We start from the raw sequence: 21,480 nt of genomic DNA, 5'->3' as shown, positions 1-21,480 counted from the left end.
CAACCTCTGCACTGTCAACCTCTGCATCATCAACCTCTGCATTGTCAACCTCTGCACTGTCAACCTCTGCATCATCAACCTCTGCATTGTCAACCTCTGCACTGTCAACCTCTGCATCATCAACCTCTGCATTGTCAACCTCTGCACTGTCAACCTCTGCATCATCAACCTCTGCATCATCAACCTCTGCATTGTCAACCTCTGCATTATCAAGCAGAGAGCTAGGATTCTGCTCATCTTCCAGGAATGTAAATCTCATGTGTTATCCTACTGCGTGTTTGTGCAACTAAAGGTCCAGCCTAACTAGAAGAGTTTTAGCTTCCTGTACTCAATTTGCCAAAAGTCTCAATTACATTGACGCAACGTATGTTCTTGGATCAGGCCAGCACTACAGGAAAACCCACAGAGAACACGTTAATGTCACATACATTGTGGCATAGAATAACCGAAAAACTTAATCACTTCCAAGTAGCAATCACAATCATTTTACAGACGTCTGAGTCATACCAACAATATTCCACTTCCTTTCTTTAAAGAAAAGTTATTTAAAATAAAATGTTATGTAATATGGAGGAAGTTCTCAAACAGACTGAAAGCCATCTTCATTGTACCATGCAAATAAAAATTACATTCTGCACAGCATACAATAAACATAGCCTACTAGACCAGATGCAGGCTGTATTCACCAGGCCACACACTTTGTTTTGAGTGTGGTGTTTGGGCACACAAACTGCCGAGACATATGAAACTTTAGGCCAATCCCCATCTGCTGACCTACTACTACACTGACATCTGAGAGAAGGAAAGATAGAGGAAGCTGCACAACAGAACCATGTGGTCAAAAGAAAAACACCCTTCTAAAAGAGCATACAAGAACTTCCTGGAATCTAGGTGAACTAAAAAAGCAGAACATAAAAGTGTTAGGCTCCATGTACACTGTAGCTGATAAACTCACGTTTAGGAGCTTTTCTGTTTTTTTTTTTTTTTTTCAGCAAACCCTGAACTCTCCCTAATGTTTTCCTGTGTCCATGTACACTATGTCGTTTACAGGCAGTTGAGTTTACAGTCCTTTTTTTGAACGCACCAAACTTGCGTTCAGGAGTAGATTTTATCAGCGTTTCAAATGCGTGTAAATGCGGCTAAACGCGTTTATAAACGTTTGCATTTGGAAAATGTTTTTAACTCTTCCATTTCCAGATGCTGTCCAGAGCCTTTTTTCATCATGACCTGGTACACCATTCTTTGAGGTTTTGCATTAAAGAAATATGTTAGATACTGCTGCAATGATTTCTGCACAGAAATGAGCTGGAACACATCCAAACACCATGAAAAATAAAACAAAAACACAAAAAAACACAGCTAATCTCAACAAATACTGCTCTCTCTATTTCTCTCAAAATGTCTGAAATAGTTATTTTTTTACTGTTTTCCAGTGCATTCTGAGCATTTTAGAGGGTCTCCTGGGGTTATCTTTAAAAAACGCTTCTAAACGCAAAAGCTCATAAACACGCATAAATGCGGTATGCACACGTGGCTAAACAGACCTTTTTTAACCTACGTTTTCGGGCAGTCAGTTTCCATCATTCAGAAGTGTCCCGTGTACATGGAGCCCTAGAGTGTTAATTTACTTTTAGAAAAAAATATATAAAAAAGGTAAAACCGACACCTTCCCCACCCCCAGTCCCTGATTTACCTGCCTCTGGGGTTGCTGAGTTGTCAGCATCCCACAGCCGGTCCAGAGGTCTGGGGATTTAAAATCTCTAAAATTCTCTGTGCAGAGTTCCTAGACAGACTAGATCGATTCTGACTGGTCAGTATAGTCACAGTAGATCGATCTAGACCATCCCAGGAGCGATGTACTGAGAAGAGTGGGAATTTAAAATCACCGGACCACTGGGAAGATTTAAATAGAGTAACAAATTGAAACTAAACTCCAACCAATACTTTATAATCAGTTACAGCAAACTTTTTTCCTGTTTAACATAAATAAAATTTGATAATTTTAAGCACCCCTGACAGTGTTAAATGGCCTGTGTCATCCATGTAACTGCAAGAGAGCTTACTGGCTGAATTACTAGATGAAAATAGCAGAAAGAAAGCCTAAAAAAGAAAACAAATAAATTCATCACATGTAAGCATTGGTAAGCTGTGATTCAATAAATGTTTGGTTTTAGGTTTAATACTACTTTACTGCACTATTTATTTGGGTATCTATATGGCAAATGAGGTTTAATGATACATGTAAAGTTATGCACTTGGGGATAAAACATGCACGCATCATACTGTACATACTACAAGGAGTACAAAAGAAAGGAGAGAAGAGAGAGAGAGAGAGTCCATTACAGAAGACAAGGGGGCACTTTATACATCTGAAAGAAAGGATTTACCCTTCACATTTGAAAAGGCTTATTCACAGTAAGAGCTATTAAAATGTGGAATAGAGTCCCTCAAGAACCATTTCTGGCCAGCTCACTAGATGTTTTAGGATCAGGAGATAATTTTATTCCCCCGTTGCAGCAAATTTCACCACATGCTTCCTAAGTAAAATCAATTTAATATTAGACCACCAAATATTCATGTGATTATTCTTAGTTATCTCTACCACATCTTCTATGAAAACACCACAATACTTATTATTCATTATGCACTTTCTATTTTCCACAGATCATACAGCACAACTTTATCACAGACTAAATATTCATGTTAACAAAACAAGGGCTGAACTGACAAACACTCAAAGCGAGTGAAATCAATTGCTCAAAAATTCATTAGGGAAATGAAATAAAATGCAGCCTAACAGAACATGGTATGCTTTTAAGAGAAATCAAATTAGAATTGTTACAGGGCCTCCCATTTAAATGTAATGAAATATGTCCAATCTAATAAAGGTGATCTTGCAGTGCGCAGAAGGCACAGTAGCCCAATGAAATGATTTTGAGGCTGTTCTACAGCAGACTGCCTCTGGCAAGCTATGGTTGGCCGAGCAGACCTTACTGGCACACTGAATAGGAAAATAAGTCCGCATTCTCCATGATTTCAATATTGACTCATTTGTAGAACTGTGACAAAATGCATGTTGAAAAAAGTCCATAGCAATGAGATATTCATGTTCTAGTTATGCAAGCAATTTAACAAATAAAGAAAAAAGAGAAAAAATTATGATTCAGTTAATTGAAATAAACAAAGTATACTTTTTATGCAACATGCTAAAGTGTGATTAGAATTCAATTACTGTGGATGGGTTCTAACAAGAAGCACGGAGTTTGTTTCTTGTGTGGGTTTTATAGCTATACTTTGGTTTCCTCTCACAGACCAAAAAAACATGCTGGTTGGTTAATGCCCTCTAAGCTATTGTGTTTGTGTGTGACAGCTGCCTACGCTAGGACACAAACCTCATGTTGATCAAATTCTTTATCAGATCAAGATGACAAAAAACTAAATGTAGTAGTAAGATACTACTGCTTCAGAATTTTAAACTTTTCTCTTTCTGAAAAAAATAACACAGACACTGCATCCTAGTAGACTTCAATGAGCTGTACTTGGGAGGACACTGCAATGCTATACAGGAATCATCACCCTCGTGAGCGAGGCCTAACAGCTCATTAAATGTACTTTTTAAATGCAAGAAGTGCCTAAATATGATCTGGTATCTAGTCTAGTAGTCTAGTGCAGTCCCCGCATAGCAGGGCTGGAGTGTATTAGGAAGGTACAGAACAAAGAACCAACCAGTTCATGTGCTGATAAGAAGCATGCTGACACTGTGCATCTCCTTTCACTCTTCAGTCACAGACTAGAGCAGGTCTAGAATGGCCTGGGCTCAGAAGAATGATGCTGGACATCAGACAGGGGATATGTAGCAGCCCCAAAAAATTACTGTGGGGGAGATCTCTGGTTTGAAAGTGTATATTACAGTAAAGGCTAGTTTTGTATTGTATCTTTTAACAGGTCATCCATTTCGATCTAATGATTTTGGGCTGAAGGTGTGTCCTAAATTGATTCTAACCTCCCCCCCCCCCCCAAAAAAAAATTTAAACCTTATTAATTACATCTTTTATCTATCCATGGCCTACATGCCATGTGTGTGTGTGTTTTTTTTTTTAATAAGCTGTTGAACAGTATAAGAACCTTTGAGTCAACAGCAGTGGTCATGTATAAAATGATAAAATCATACAATCAATACAATAGGTCACCTCAAGTAAACATTAAAAAGTATTAAGAGGTGTGTCACTGCAGGGGGCAACTGCCCGGAACAGGATGGTGTGCAAAGGACCAGTTCCCTTAGAAAAATAAACATGGTCGCTGATGGTAAGGCACAGCGCCCTCTGTCTGGAGTTTTCTGTGGCATACCGGATGGAGGTATACAGCATGAAAAAGGACAAAGTGGGAATAAAGAAAAGAAAAGGGGGTGAGAAAGAGGGGTAAAGAAAACAGAAAACCGTTGGGGGCAAGGAATAAGGTGGGATGGGGAAATGGGGGAGGCTGTACTCCCTCGGTCAAATACAGCCTCATGTAGCAGTATCACGCTCAAGGAGCTCTTTGTACTTGTCAAACAAGGTAAACTGAGTCTAATAGAAGCAAGCCTCTTGTTTTTTAGAGACGAGGTAAGCTCATCTATCTGCATAATGTCTATCTGATGTCAGCCACTGGCCTACAGTAGGGGGCATGGTTGATTTCCAGCGTACTGGGATGCAAGCCCTGGCTGTATTGATCAGATGCAGCACCAAGGAAAGGTGGTGGCATTGCTGTTTAGACAGCATACTAAGATGCATTAAACAAGCAGCTCATCCTGATCCAAAGTCAGGTGTGTAAGATCTAGAATCAGAGCACAGACATCTTGCTAGAAAGGGCATACCAGCAGACCACACCGGAAACCTATACCAGTGGGTTAGCATCTTGTAACCAGATTCTTGTAGCCTGGAAGAGATAGAGGACTTATGCGTGAAATGTAAGATGAACTCCTTCTGTTCAGGAGTAAACTGTTGTGCCAATTCATTCTCCAGTCAAAAAGATAGGCAGGAGTGTAGTCAGCGGTGGGTAACAGAGCAAAGAGTACGCTAGTGGAAGACCTTGTCTGGGGGGGAGTATCTGCACAGTAAAGTTCAAAAGATGTAGAGTTGATGAAAGTAACTTGCCAAAGGTGGAGGAAGGAGAGCTAGTGTCTGATTTGGAGCGTCTTCCAGAAGGGCAAGGAGGGATCCAACATCAATTAGATGTTAGACAGATGTGTGCCCTTCGTTTTAAATAAAAAAACTTTCCTTGCTAAAGTATTGGGAAACCCCTCCAAAATCATTGGATTCAGGTGTTCCAATCATCTCTATGGCCACAGGTGTATAAAATCAAGAACCTAGGCATGCAGACTTCTACAAACATTTGTGAAAGAATGGGTCTCTCTCAGGAGCTCAGTGAATTCAAGTGTGGTACCGTGATAGTCATTAGTGTTCAATAATACACATTTCTTTGTGTATATGCACAGATGGAAGTGTTGTGAGCGCAATACCTTATTTATTTTATTTTCGTGGTACCGTGATAGGTTGCCCCCTGTGCAATAAGTCCAAGTGCAATGAAATTTCCCTGCTACTAAATATTCCACGGTCAACTTTTACTGGTGTCTTACAAAGTGGAAGCAACTGGAAACAACAGCAACTCAGCCATAAAGTGGTAGGCCACCTGAATCCAATGATTTGGAGGGGTGTCACAATACATTTGGCAATATAGTGTATATATATGTTTTTTTTTCCTTTATAAATATTTTATTGATTTTCAATATATCACATTACACCATTAAATTTCAACAGTGTATGTATATATACATATATATTTTTGATGTGCTCTACCTATACAAGGCAGGGCGGGTAACTTAGTTTAGCACCACTTAAGTAGTATTTACACACAAAGGGAGAAAGCACACACACACAAAAACAAAGAGAAAAAGAGAAAGAGGAAAAAAGGTATACAGACACACTATAAAATATCACTAAAATATCCAGCTCATCTAAATACTAACTTATGCAGGCCATAGATGGGGAGAAAAACGGCAGATTTTTCTTTTAAAAAACGAAATTTCGGTCGTTCAAGCGGCCGACGTTACCATCAATGGTAAAAAAAAAATCGGCCGATTTTCATCCCTTCTACAGCCGGCAAAAAGTGTCCCTGCAGAGAGCTCCACTATTTCTGACAGTTCTCTGACAGTTCCTTCACATTTACAGCGGTTGAAACATTGTATCTATTTGTTTCCATTTAGCATACAGATGTTTTTATTCGGAAACAAATAGATACATTGTTGCAACCGCTGTAAATGTCAAAGAACTGTCAGAGAACTGTCAGAAATAGCGGAGCTCTCTGCAGAGACACTTTTTGCTGGACTGGAATTCTTCTTATTTTCATCCTACTTCTTCTTCTTCATCCTCATCCTCTTCTTCTTCTTCATCTGCATCCTCTTCTTCTTCATCATCATCCTCATCCTCTTCTTCTTCATCCTCTTCTTCATCCTCATCCTCTTCTTCTTCATCCTCATCCTCTTCTTCCTCTTCTTCTTCATCCTCATCCTCTTCTTCTTCTACATCCTCATCCTCTTCTTCTTCCTCATCCTCGTCCTCTTCTTCTTCATCATCCTCATCCTCCTCTTCCTCCTCCTCCTCCTCTTCTTCCTCATCCTCATCTTCTTCATCATCCTCATCCTCTTCTTCTTCATCCTCATCCTCTTCTTCTTCATCCTCATCCCCTTCTTCTTCATCATCCTCATCTTCTTCTTCTTCATCATCCTCATCTTCTTCTTCTTCATCCTCTTCATCCTCATCCTCTTCTTCTTCTTCATCCTCATCCTCTTCTTCTTCATCATCCTCATCCTCTTCTTATTCTTCTTCCTCTTCCTCATCCTCTTCTTCTTCATCCTCTTCTTCTTCTTCATCCTCTTCCTCTTCTTCTTTTTCTTCTTTTTGTCTTTATCTTGCAGGTCACTGCTCATGCGCAGATTTTTTATCGGCAAAAAATCGGCCGATTTGCCCACTAATTGCCGCGAAAATCGGCCGATTGGCAAAATCGGCCAATTTTTTTCCAACTTTACAGAAAAAAAAAAACGGCCAAAATACCGAAAAACGGCCGACCAAATAGCCCACTAACGATCCGAAAATCGGCCGATTTTATTTTCGGCCGAAAAATCGGCCGATTTTCGACCCATCTATGGCCTGCATAACTGTACAATTGTATTCAGCATAAAATGAAATAACGTAAATATCTTTATATTACAGTTTATGAAGAAAAACAAGTTAGCCTGTTAAGTAAATGAATAACTTTTACTAACAGTGAGGAAATGAAATGTGCAGTCAAGTGTACAGAAACATGTCTCGCCCACCTTATTTCAAATGGATAAACCAAAAAAGCAAGGCAGGCAGGAAACATGGGCAATAGAAACTCAGCTCTACAGCCTACTTGTAAAGCTTTAAGTGCTAAAGGAAATGATATGCTTAAGGCATTCAATGCCAGGTAGGTCTGTAATTCTTACTAACTTGAAAACTCATGTCGCACTCAGAGTAACGAATTATAAGAATATCAGATGACAGTCAGTTGAAGGGTGCACAAAATGTACCAAACCAATATGCTGTTTAGTAATAGTTGCTGACAGACTGTCACATTATGTCTTTTTTATAATGTCTTAACTTTCATGCAACATTCTAATCACTTCTGTTAGATTTCCTTTTTTAACCTCATGTTGAATGGCTTGAAGAAGAAAAAATAATATTTATAACTTAGTTACTCAACTTTACAAAATATACATTTAGGAGCATAAAAAAGATGTAATTTTGGGCATGTTAAGCCCCCAAAATGGCAATGCTCCCCATTATGGCTATCACAAAGTATTATGCATTATGCACACTAGATGTTTTTCCAGTGTGCTCCTAGGGGCATCTGGCTAGCCTATGGGGTTGATTTACTAAACCTGGAGAGTTCAAAATCTGGTGCAGCTGTGCATGGTAGCCAATCAGTTTCTAACTGCAGCTTGTTCCATTAAGCGTTGACAAAAAAAAAAAACCTAGAAGCTGATTGGTTTCTATGCAGAGCTGCACCAGATTTTGCACTCTCCAGTTTTAGTAAATCTCACGCAGGCTTTTAGAGGAGTTTAGAGGAAGAATAAAAAAACTCACTTCCAAATGAAGTATCATTTGTGGGTGCCCAATTAATTTCACATACTGTCTGTATACCAATAGCTAGGGATGCACCAATGCCGATTTTGACTATTTTTACTTGTACTCATGAAAATGCTCCCGAAACCGATAGTTTGCTGTGCGATTTGCGTTCCTACAAAATGAATGGGCACAAATCGCACTGCAAAGAATAGCATGGAATTTGAACAGGAATGCGGTGCGATTTTTGTCTAAATTGCATGCGGTTTCTCCACTGCTCCTGTTCATTTGATATCCCTGCAGCTTTCTATCCTTTCCTTGCAGCAGGCTAGACATCTTCTGATTGGTCAGCACTGTCAAAGTGCTGACCAATCAGAAGCCGTCTAGCCCGTACTGTCTTCCCTCCCGCAGCACTCCTGTGTGAACTCAAGCTATGACAAGTCTGGGTTCACACAGGAGCGGTGGGTAAACCGTGTGATGTTCTTTTGCAGAGCGATATACGCCCATTCATTTTGTATGGACACAAATCAAACCAAAAAGTATTAGTACTCGGTATTGGTGAGTGCTTGACCAAAAGTATCGGTACTCCTACTCGCCAATAAAAAAAGGGTATCAGTGCATCCCTACTATTAGTCATTTCAATCTGCATGTAGGCTGGGCTGTATTTACAATAATAGCACTTATTGGCCAGTACCTATGGATGAGGATAAGAAGGCAGCACCAAGCTTCCAAATGTACAAATTTCAACTTATACTTAATTTTGTTCCCATCATTTGTCAGCCTCTGGACATTTATGACAAAATTCAGCAACAAAACTGTAGTGGAAAAGGGGGTACAGAGGATTTTGAGGGGAGTCCGAATAGTTTAGAAAATATCAAACTATTCTCTTTTCTCTTGTTTGGTATTAAAGTCATTATAAACCTTCTTACCTGCACCTTGTATTTTTCACCTGGGTAAAATGTACATTCATCATGTAGTTTCATTATGTAATTTTCTGGCCTGTACGCAGTCTCTAGTATAGTAAAATCTTCACATTTCAGTGTTACAAGTTTCTGTTTGTGTTCAAATACAAGGCATGTGGCATGGCACTGCACGACCTCTATCTGTAGTCTAAGAACTGACACTTCCTATAAAGAAACTATATATTCCACAATCCCTGGGTCTCTCGGTCCAGTGATCTGCAGAAGAAAGTCAAATAGTAATCAGATCTGACACAGGCAGAGCAATCAATAGACAGCTCCCTCATTTGTAAAAATAAATATAACACCATGTACCTCCAACAGCATATTCTAGTAGAATTTTTTTAACTAAAATAACCCCAACCCAGAGAGACAGAGCTTTATATATATATATATATATATATATATATATATATACACACACACAGTTGTGTTCAAAATATTAGCAGTCAGACATCACTAACCTGATCAATCACTGTTTTTGGTAGAAGTGATATTTCTGCATGGCAAATAATTTACTAGCAGGTGTAGTAGAGTAATAGAAATCCAACAGACCCAACAGTCATGACATGCATGCTGCTGATTCTGTGTAATTGAGTTCTATTAGTGAGGTCATTCATTCTTTGAAAAACAGGTGGCAATTATTGCCCTTATTTAAGGAATGAAGGCAGCAAATGTTGTACATGTTGGTTACAGTGCATTTCTCTCTGAAATTCTGAGGAAAATGGGTCGTTCCAGACATTGTTCAGAAGAACAGCGTACCTTGATTAAAAAGTTGATTGGAGAGGGGAAAACATATAAAGAAGTGCAGAAAATGATAGGCTGCTCAGCTAAAATGATCACAAATGCTTTAAAATGGCAACCAAAACCTGAAAGATGTGGAAGAAAGCGAAAAACTACCATTCGAATGGATAGAAGAATAGCCAAAATGGCAAGGACTCAGCCAACAATCAGCTCCAGGAAGATCAAAGAAGGTCTAAAGTTACCTGTGAGTACTGTTACAATTAGAAGACGCCTATGTGAAGCCAAGCTATCTGCAAGAAGCCCCCGCAATGTCCCACTGTTGAAAAAAAGACGTGCTGAAGAGGTTACAATTTGCCAAAGAGCACATTGACTGGCCTAAAGAGAAATGGCGCAACATTTTGTGGACTGATGAAAGTAAGATTGTTCTTTTTGGGTCTAGTGGCCGGAAACAGTTTGTCAGACGACCCCCAAACACTGAATTTAAGCCACAGTACACTGTGAAGACAGTGAAGCATGGCTATGCAAGCATCATGATATGGGCATGTTTCTCATACTACGGTGTTGGGCCTATTTATGGCATACCAGGGATCATGGATCAGTGTGAATACATCAGAATAATTGAAGAGGTCATGCTGCCTTATGTTGAAGAGGAAATGCCCTTGAAATGGGTGTTCCAACAAGACAACGACCCCAAACACACCAGTAAACGTGCAACATCTTGGTTCCAGACCAGCAAGAATGACGTTATGGAGTGGCCAGCCCAATCCCTGGATCTTAATCCCAGTGAAAACTTGTGGGGTGACATCAAAAATGCAGTTTCTGAGGCAAAACCAAGAGATAGAGAAGAACTGTGGAATGTAGTCCAATCATCCTGGGCTGGAATACCTGTTCACAGGTGCCAGAAGTTGGTTGACTCCATGCAACACAGATGTACAGCAGTTCTCAGAAACAGTGCTTATACAACTAAATATTCATTAAGTGATTCAAAGGAAAGCAAAATCTTCAAACATTTTTCAGTTTATATAGTGAATGTTTGAGTTTGTAAAGAAGAATACAAATACTGCTATTTTTTTGAACAGTCTACTATTCACTTTTCTTCAATTTATTTAGAGGAACAACACAAATTTGATATATTTTTCTTCATGTTTTGATTTGGAATAGAATGTGTAGTGTTCCCAATGCATTTGTGTGTATGGAAATAAAAGCTATTAGAAGGATTTTGAGCTTTATTCACTTTTTTCAACACACTGCTATTATTTTGAACACAACTGTATATATATGGGTTGCATCTCCATAGATAGCTAAATATGGCCCTGCCTCCAGTGTCAAACCTTGGGATTAGTGGATAGGTAGCAAGCTGTGTGCAGTAATATTTCTCTTTATACTGTATACCAGGGTGGATAAAAATCAATGTTTTGTTTTTAAAAAATTAAAAAAAATCAGATTTTGTTGATTTAAATCAGATTTTTTTTTATTTAAATCAGATTTTTTTTTATAAAATGCTTTTTGAGGAAAATATATTACCATCCAAAGGTTATTCCATCATGAAATAAAGATTAGTTTTTTAATTATGTAGAATAAGGCTGTATATGTTTAATTTTTTTGGTAAATAAATTCCATTAATCCATTCACAATGTCAAGCTCTTCCAGAGGTTTTTGTAAGATTATTGGGCAGTTTCTCTGCCTACAAAATATTATCACAGATGCTTGGTTTACTTTTACAGTTCTCAAAACTGAATTTGACTCAGCAGAGATCACATGCCTCTTCTTCACAGCAAAAATGTTATAACATGAACAGAGTTAAGAAAAAGACCTTAATCCTAACTTCTACAAACCTATGAATACAGAATCAACCCCTTCAGTGCTAAGTTTCAAGAAGTTCAGTGAATAGAATAGAAACAATATTTTTCTGATTGTTTGGAGTGGAATAGATCTGCACAAGAAGAAAGTGAAACTAAGTGTGAGGAGGAAGGGGCTGACAGTCTAAGTTTCTTAAAATATATATATTTTGTTCAGCCAAATTAGTTAACAAACATGGATGTTTGTGTAAGCTAATAACATATGCTGTAATGTTATTGTTTCAGATGATTACATCTATTTAAATTGTTATTATTAAAGTAATGATTATTTTTCTCCTTCCTAAGTACAACAGAAAAGTTGTCCAAATATGAATGATTAACCTAATAAACTGGGGATAAAAAAACTTATATGAAAAGTTGTTATTCTAAAAATCTTCATCTACTTGCATATTAAAGTTATACCAGCAAGAATTAGTCTTTATGTAGAAAACTAGGATTTAAATCAAGCCTTACTGACTAGTGATTTAAATCGTGATTTAAATCAGTTTGATTTAAATCAAATCCACCCTGCTGTATACATATGAGAAGTGACTGACATTCAATACACATTCACTGCAAGTGAATCAATCTCTAATTTATAATGCATGCAGCAGGAAGATTCACATGCAGTGAATGCTCAGTAAATGTCACATTCATTGTTTTCTAAATATACAGCACTCCATAATTGTAGCCTAATAGCCCTGAGTTCCCTGGAACACTGAAGTCATTAGGGTTTTACAATAGTGTGTAACAATATAGTCTTTACTGTTTATTTAAGGTACGTATGTATGGATGCTAGCTGTAGGCTCTGCTAAAACTAACTTTAATTTCTCATAAAGACAAGAATTCTCTTAATTACAAAATGCAATAAATGGCAGCAATCAGGATAGAAATCCATGGGATAACAATGCTGAGCTGCTTTTTAAAGGTACATGCTCTGGCAATGTCATCCTTATCTTTACTTCACTACTTAGTGACCGAACTGGCATGCAGTCAGAGAAGAGTCAGGATACCCTGCTTGCTCCATACTGTAGATTTACTAATGATAAATGAAGAAGAAAGATGACAGCCCACAGCTTGTGCCTTCAAAAACATATATAAAATGGCAACTCCCTATTTCTACCCTGATAGGTCCCTTCTAGGTAATGGTATTCAAAAGTCCCTTTTTTTATCATTTTAGATAAATGTAAGGAAAGGTTAAAACCTTCCCAACAGGAAGAGAGAACATATCCCTCCAAAATGAGAGCAATCTCTTCTTAGACAGTTGTCACAAGAACAAGTTTTCCCATTCCAAGACTTCCTCCCTATTTATATTCTGTGACAACAAAATTTTGGGTTTTCCATTACTTTTAGTCCTATCGATAATGGTCACCAGAACAAGCAGCACCTTTTGCTTAGGAAAATCTTAAAATAGTTGTAACCTTTTAGATATACCCAGTGAAGTGATTGGCCTCAGGTGATACACATAGATGAAACAAATCCTCCTGGACAAGTTGTACCTTTTTTTCTCCATTATCTCTTCTCTACAGCCAAAGTGCTGAACTTTAAAGCTTGTCCGAGAGTTCAGAAAAAAAAAGGAGGCAGAGAGCTGAAGTTACACACTGCAGAGCTCAGTGAGGAGAGCTCTAAAAGCTGACTGGAGAGAAGGGACACAACTGTCGTCTATTTTCTCTTAGTTTAAGGAAAACTTTTCAGAAATGCTTCATGCTGATAGCAGGGGAACGAAGCACCGCACAGAAATGACACTTAGTGCTGTAGTACACACTATAGAGTGATATGCTTTGTTCATATTTCATGTCTGAGGTTTACAACCACTATAAAGATATGTGCAATCAAATGCAGTCAACCATTCCCAGTCATGGAAACTATATTACTTTCCAAACACAGCATGATAATAAGCAGATCGGGTTTCATCTTCTCTGAGTATGGGCATCTGTTTACACAGATGGAGATTTTCAGCCAAGGAACCAGTTACTACTAACCATAGTGGTGCTAAGGAATATATCAGCCTATCTCAGCCTTAGATACTACAGGCACTTGAGAAACACTCAGATGTTACCTGTTTACAATTTCTTGTACTTTTATCCTCTACGCCACCTATATACAGTATATTCATTATAAGTGTCAATAACAATGATACTTCATAAAAAGTATGGATACGTTCAAGCTAAAATGGTCCAGCTAGTATTTCACAATGCAAGGTACGATCACCTTTTTCATTTGGGATTATTATTTTTTTTTTACTATTGTAAGTGTGCACTCCATTCACGTCCCAGCATTTTTCTACACCGCACGACTCCGGGATTGCAGTGTGAACAGGGCATATAGAAAGCAATATTTTTATGTGACTTTGCAGTGACTGGAAATGTCTTCATGTCAATAGGTTTTTGTAGGTGATATCTGATATTTATTGCTGATTTCTTTTCCTAATGGTCAACAGACTGTTTGCCAGTTATTTTCATGGTGACTAAGAGAGTTACCTTTTCAATATCTGCAAGAGAAGACAAGGACTTGCTTTGGAGAACCTCAGGTGCAGTAAAGGCTCGCAAATCTTGATTGGAAACATTTTCATCTGTAAATGATATGCTTCCAGAGGGCAGCAGTAGGAGAGACCAAGGGGAGATGATAAATCCAAGAGCTGCAGGATCAGCTGTACAAAAGAGAAAGACAGGCAGAGAAGAAGAGGTTAAAAAACTGTTCCAATATGGCAATTCAAATATAAGAAAAAATAATGCAAGGGAAATCAGTAAACTTCTATTTTCTATACATTTAGCAATTGGCTTTAGAATTGAATTTAGTTACTGGTCAGATGATTCTGATTAGCTATGCTGGTATTTTTCCACATGCATTTACATTTCTGAGGGATTATAGGTTAGTATTTATGTAGCATAACTTTACAAGCAGTTGAAGATCAAAACTGCCAATGCTGCTAGAAGCATAAAGAAGTGTAGGGAAAAACTTCTGTAGGCTCTAATCTAATGGGAAAGCTATTAATACCTCAGAATATAACCCATTAACAATCCTGACTCTGATCGTGTGGATATTCAAATTGCTTGATCACCTAAATCAGACACTCAGGATAAACATCCAAGATACAAGCCTGCACAGAAATCCATAGGAATAATGGGGAGTGCAAAGTGCAAGTGGGGTCAAGCAAAAAAACAATTCGACAAGCAACTCTGAGATCTAGTGAGTGATATCTTGCTGGGTTGGGGGCAGGTGAGCATAAGGCTGGGAAGGAAAGGGGGGCAACCAAATAAGTGTGACAGTCTGCATCCCTGTTAAGGTGAGTTCTGCCCACTTCCGGTTGCGCCTGACATCAGTCACCTGAACAGGAAGTGATGGTACATGTCTTCAATGAAGCCTTGGATATAGTTACATAGTCAGGTTGAAAATAGACACAAATCCAGCAAAAAACCTGCATATATAGAAACCTAAACCCACAGTTAATCCAGAGAAAAGCAAAATACCCTTATAAAGCATGGCCCAATTTGTTCCAATTAGTAGAAAAAAAATAATTTCTCATCCTCTAAGAAAATCAGATCAACAATGGTGTTCTTAATAGCCAGTTATTTTCTGTGCATTTGGAAATACATCCAGATTTTTTTTTAACAATCAACTGGGATGGCTAGAACTAGCTCCTAAGTAACTCAAATCCAAATATTAACAGCTTTTACTCTGAATAAGCCGTTTCTGTATATAGAGGTTAAACTGCCTTTCCTTAGGATGAAAAGAGTGCCCCCTTGCTCTCCTCAAAGATGTTAATGTGAATACCTTTGCACAAAATTGAACAGATAAATAATTTTTGTATTCATATGAGTGATATAGTGAACCTATCCCGTCTACAAATCTCTTCCAGGGAGAATACAGTTAGTTTATAAATCTTTACTCATAGATGAGGCCCTCCATGCCTCATCATTTTAGTTGCCCTTGAACCACATATTTCAGAAGAGGTCTTACTGATGCTTTGTAATAGGGCAAGATTATGTCACTCTGGAATCTATACCTCTTGTAGTACAAGAAATTTGTTTTAGAAAATGCGCAGCTTGGCATTGCATGCTATTATTAAGTCTATGATCTACCGAAACACCCAGATCCTTCTTAGTAACTGGCTCCCCCTAGAATGTATGACGCTTGATGCTTTTTAGTCTTCCAAGTGCATAACTTTGCAATTTTCAACATTAAGGCCTCATGCACACTAGACACTGTTCTTTGGGGTATCTCTTTTTTTCTGCCTCTAAACACCACTGCATGTTAGCCTATGTGGAAATGCACACATAGGCATTTAAAGGAGTTTAGAAGCAGAGGGTTCTAAGAAACCCACTGCCAATGCGACATGGAATAGCAGAGTTTTGGCAGAAAAAATGCCTGACGCGTGTGAACGCGCCTAAGCACTAGGTGCACTTAGCGCTTGAGCATGCATTCTTTTTAATGACCAGAATAAATTCCTATTCTGGCTAATGGAATTAATTAATTCCCAAGCGCTAGAGGCACTTAAACACATTTACAATCATCAAGCACTTTTTCTGCCAAAACACTGCTGCCAGGAGAAAAGGCGTCTAGGAGAGATAATAAAAATATCCACTGTGTATGAGGCCTTAATCACATTTGCCACATAGTAGCCCAATCAAACTGTACATTAAAAGTGACACTAAATGATATCCTTGCTATCCAAAAATAATCCACACAGTTCTGCTACTTAAAGAACATGTAAACCCAACATTTCCCATTTCTGATATGTGCCTGCTGTACCATGTACTTGTATGAAAATGTATCCTTTACCCTTTGTATTGGTTCCTTTGTGTGAAATCCCTGGTGTTCCTGCTAGTCTCTCTGCTTTCCTATGAAAAACAAAACTGACCACACTAAGCAGGAGAACACACCAAGGTTAGTTCTCTAGCTGTACTGAGAACTGAGCCTGCTCTCCTCCAATAATCGGACTTGCCCTGACCCCCCCCCCCCCGCATAATCATTCACTAGGAAGACCAGTGTTCTACTGCTTCTCCTCCCCCAGCTCTTAGTAGCTGAGAACAGAGGGAATGTGGTCATTTAAAAGAAAGGGAAAACAAGGTATTTATAATGTTTTTTTTTATATCTATACACATTTTGCCTTTCATTTCCATTTTATACTGAATGGGTTGTTTTAAAAAGGTGAGGGTTTACAAATCCATTTTTCATGAAATAATGTCTTATTGTGTTTTACTGCCTCCTTGTAAAGTCTGACATGAACTCTAGAACCTCTCCTTTTCCCATATGTTTGAAACAAGCAGTACACTTTAGATGTGCCCATGTGCACTGTTCTATGGACAAATCCCTACAAATCCCATAGTCTATAATCCATAGTCCGAGCAAGAGAGGGTGGCTACACACATACAGTGGGACCATGGAGAAAGAATGTAGCCGCCCTTAAACAGGAAGTCATATCACAGCCCCCCAAAAAAAACAAAACGTACACAAGAAAACAAAAGGCAAGGGATCCACCAAAGAATGCACACTAGACCTTTATGCAGCCTGACTGGCCAGGAAGGGGCATGGGGGGGGGGGTTAAGGGTGCAGACAAACCCCTCCTTCCTGAACCATACCAGGCCACATGTCCTCAACATGGGGAGAGTACTTTGCAGGGCAAAACCCTCTGGCAAAGCATTTTGTCCTCATGTTAATATTGTTCTTCCCTAAAACCCTGGCCCTGTTTTTTTAGAAATCCACACACAGGAAGGAGGAGGATTGTCAGAACCTGGAAGGCCCTGTTAACCACTTGCCCTCCAGAGGATTTACCCCCCTTCCTGACCAGGCCATTTTTTACGATACGGTTCTGCATTACTTTAACTGACAATTGGCTGGTCATGCAACACTATACATAAATTAAATTTATGTCCTTTTTTCCCCACAAATAGAGCTTTCTGTCAGTGGCATTTGATCACCTGTGTGTTTTCTATTTTTTGGCCTATAAACAAAAACAGACTGACAATTTAAAAAAAAAAAAAAACAATCTATAAAACATATTAAGTAAAAAAATTCAAAAAAATCAAATTTCTTCATACATTTAGGCCAAAATGTATTCTGCTACATGTCTTTGCTAAACAAAAATCCAAATACATGTAAATTCATTGGTTTTACGTAAAAGTTATAGCATCTACAAATGGCGGTATATATACTGGGATTTTTTTTTCAAATACTAGTAATGGCGGTGATCAGCGACTTATAGCGGGACTGCTGCGGGCATTCTGACACTGGTTGGAACTAACTTCCAATGACATCCCAATGACACCAACACAGTGATCTGTGCTAATAAAAAGCACTGACACTATACTAATGACACTGGGCAGTAAGGGGTTAACATCCGGGGCGATCAAAGGGTTAACTGTGTGCTGTTTTACTAAGTGTTCTGTGTGTGTTTTATTAGAAAAACATACTGCTGTGTATTTCTCTGCTGTGCAGAGAAATACACAGCAGTATGTTACTGCTGGCAGGAGAGAGATCTGTGTTGTTTACACACAGGTCTCTCCTCTGTCACTGTTCCTCGGCGATCGCCGGGTGCTGGCAGGGAATCTCCGGCCAAGACACGGTGATCGACATCTGTAGCCGCCAATGGCAGCGCCAGTAGGGCGGTGCGTGCACCCCCTACCCAGAGATGCAAAATCACGTATATATACTCATAATTTTGCACAGCCCTGCCGTCCTGTAGCAGCAGTTCTTCTATAGGGTGGTAGGGAAGTGATTAAAAGTAAGGGGGTCCCCAGATACCACTTCATCTTCCTGGGGCCATATTGGGTCAATGACTTCACGGGGGATCCCACATCACTGACCAAATATGTCCATATTTGGTCAATATGTCTCTCAAATATCGGCCACCCCTTTGTTTACATTCGGCTATCAATTAGGGGTCAATCATTCATGATGAGCCGTCAAGTTTAAGAGGTGGTTAATTGCAGTGGGCAGGTACTTTCTCTTAAGGACTGTTTATTAAAGTGATTCTAAAGCCTTATTTTTTTTAAGAAAAAAGAACAAACATGTCTATACTTACCTGCTGTGTGAAGTGGTTTTGCACAGAGCAGCTTCCTCTTATCAGGTCCCTCGCAGGCTCTCCTAACCACTTCCTCCTGTTTTGTACCCCCAAAGCCAGCAGCTTGCTATGGGTGCACCAGCTGCTCTATATGTCCATTTACACACGGAGCCGCAGTTCGGCCCTGCCCCCTCTCTTTTCATTGGCTCACTGGCTGTGAATGACAGAAGAGGGAGCCAATGGCCCCCCGCTTCTGTCTCAGCCAATGAGAAGGAGTCCCGGGATAGCCGAGGCTCCAGTGCACATCGCTGGATCAAGAGGGGGCTTAGGTGAGTATAAGGGAGGGCTGAAAGGGATGCTGTACACAGAAGGTTTCTTACCTTCATGCATAGAATGCATGAAGGTAAAAAAACCTTGAGACTTTAGAACCACTTTAACCAGCTGACCAGGGAGGCTGGATGGCAGTTTTGCTGTCTGCAGTGAGGAGATCTGGATGCAGTCTGGAAGTGTCCATAGTCTGACTTTGACCTGCTGGGTGAGCTTCAGGGAAGCACCAATACCGATACTGGTATCAGTATCAATACCAAGTATTTTCCCAAGTACTCGTGAAAATGCTCCCCATACCTGAAACTGGATGCAAATGGCACTGCAAAGAATAGCATGCAATTTGAACAGGATTACCATGAAATTTGAAGAGGAATGCGATTCCTGTCCAAATAGCATGCGGTTTCCCCACTGCTCCTGTGTGAACCCAGGCTTGTCATAGAAAATGCTGGGTATTTGAAATCCCCTCCTCTCAGTTCCACGGTGCTGACCAATCAGAAGCCGTTTAGCCCATACTGTCATCCCTGCAAGAAGAAGAGAGAAAGCCGAGCAGATTTCAAATCCCCAGACCTGTGAAGCGGCTTTCTCTCCTCTCCTTGCGAGGATGACCGTACAGGCTAGACAGCTCCTGATTGGTTAGCACCATGGTGGTGTTGACCAATCAAAAGCCATCTAGCCCATATTGTCATCCCTGAATTTGGAGGATAGAAAGCTGCAGGGATTTCAAATCCCCAGCCTTTTCTTCTATGCCAGCATGGGATTGGTGCAGGGAGGTTTCTCGCACCGCTCCTGTGTGAACTCAGGAGCAGTGGGGAAACCACATGCGATTTGGACAGGAGTTGCATTGTGCCAGATTTCATGCTCATATAAGAGTCTGATATGGATTTTTTCGATGGGGGGAGCGCTGCTTTTTTCTTAATATTTTGAATGGGACCTTTAAAATCTATACAAGACTGAAGAGTCACGTATAGAATAAAATGCAAATTGAGGATTCTTTTTTGCATGGGATCTCTCATTAACATTTATATATTTTTTAACCAGGCCACTTCACAGACAGATTCAGGAAATTCTCCAAACTTGATATCTAAAGGAGTTTTGCATTTTTTAATGTTTCATTTTAAGTTTCACAGTTCTCAGCTAAATAGATTTTTTTTGTTTTGGTATATGACTCCCGGGGCAGTGCCCAGCTCCCTGTGCCCATCACTTGCCTAACAGCCTAGAAAATGACCATTACTGATGTCTAAGACTTTTACTCCATCTATTTTTAATGGGGGTCGGATTTGCCATGTAAACTCAGGCAAAGTTTGCCAAACCCATCCCAAACCAAATCCAGTTATGTTCAGCTTATCACTATTCATTACTAACCAACCTTCAATATCCTTACAAATGTTGAACATTTGGAATCTCGTCAATTTATTGTATAATTAAAGATGGCTGTGCAAAAGAATAAACAATCTACTAGACCCCACTCACACTTGAGCATTTTTCAGCTTGAAGCTCGACACTCAAAAACACTCAACAAGTAAAATTCCATTATCTCCAAAGGGCCTTGTTGACACTTGAGTGTCCTGTCGCCTGTAGCAAAATGCCTGTCACTCAAAAAAGTAATTACGCTACATTTCAAGCAGATCTGAGCATTTTGTCCCCATAGACTTGAATGGAAAATGCCTGAACAATGGGAATGAGCATTTTTTCAAGTGTTTTTTCAGGCATATTCAGCTCAAACAGCAGCTATTTTTATTTCTATTGGCCACAGCAAAAACGCCTAAATTAAAAATATTTGCAAATCTGCTCAGGCTCCTAAAAAACACTTGAAGAAACATTCAGCTCAGTGTGAATGGAGCCTTAGGCAGAAGTGTAATTTTAATATGTTACAGTAACATATACAGTATCTCCCAGAAGTGAGTCCACCCCTCACATTTTTGTAAATATTTTATTCTATCTTTTCATGTGACAACACTGAAGAAATGACACTTTGCTACAATGTAAAGTAGTGAGTGTACAGCTTGTATAACAGTGTAAATTTTCTGTCCCCTCAAAATAACTCAACACACAGCCATTAATGTCTAAACCGCTGGCAACAAAACTGAGTACACCCTTAAGTGAAAATGTCCAAATTGGGCCCAATTAGCCATTTCCCTCACCGGTGTCATGTGACTCATTAGTGTTACAAGGTCTCAGGAGTGAAAGGTGAGCAGGTGTGTTAAATTTGGTGTTATCACTCTCACTCTCTCATACTGGTCACTGGAAGTTCAACATGGCACCTCATTGCAAAGAACTCTCTGAGGGTCTGAAAAAAAGAAACGTTGCTCTACATAAAGATGGCCTAGGCTATAAGAAGATTGCCAAGACCCTAAAACTGAGCTGCAGCACGGTGGCCAAGACCATACAGCGATTTAACAGGACAGGTTCCACTCAAAACAGGCCTCTCCATGGTTGACCAAAGAAATTGAATGCACGTGCTCAGCATCAGATCCAGAGGTCATTTTTTT

The 21,480-nt window shown here is 39.4% G+C and overlaps 1 protein-coding gene across 4 annotated transcripts in view; it reads right to left on the bottom strand.

Moving 5' to 3' along the window:
- PTPN13 (protein tyrosine phosphatase non-receptor type 13) overlaps nucleotides 1–21,480 on the bottom strand; it is a 375,298-nt gene that overhangs the window by 223,423 nt on the left and 130,395 nt on the right. For all 4 annotated transcript variants that reach the window (XM_089670565.1, XM_089670567.1, XM_089670566.1 and 1 more), the window contains exon 3: nucleotides 14,142–14,311. In XM_089670565.1, coding sequence (XP_089526691.1) covers nucleotides 14,142–14,311 — 170 coding nt within the window. The remainder of the gene's footprint in view (nucleotides 1–14,141; nucleotides 14,312–21,480) is intronic.

The sequence above is a fragment of the Staurois parvus genome, unplaced genomic scaffold (assembly GCF_062004578.1).
Source record: "Staurois parvus isolate SC_StPar_1 unplaced genomic scaffold, SC_StPar_1.0 ptg000091l, whole genome shotgun sequence".
Classification (NCBI taxonomy): Eukaryota; Metazoa; Chordata; class Amphibia; order Anura; family Ranidae; genus Staurois; species Staurois parvus.
This window is presented reverse-complemented; position numbering and strand designations above follow the sequence as displayed.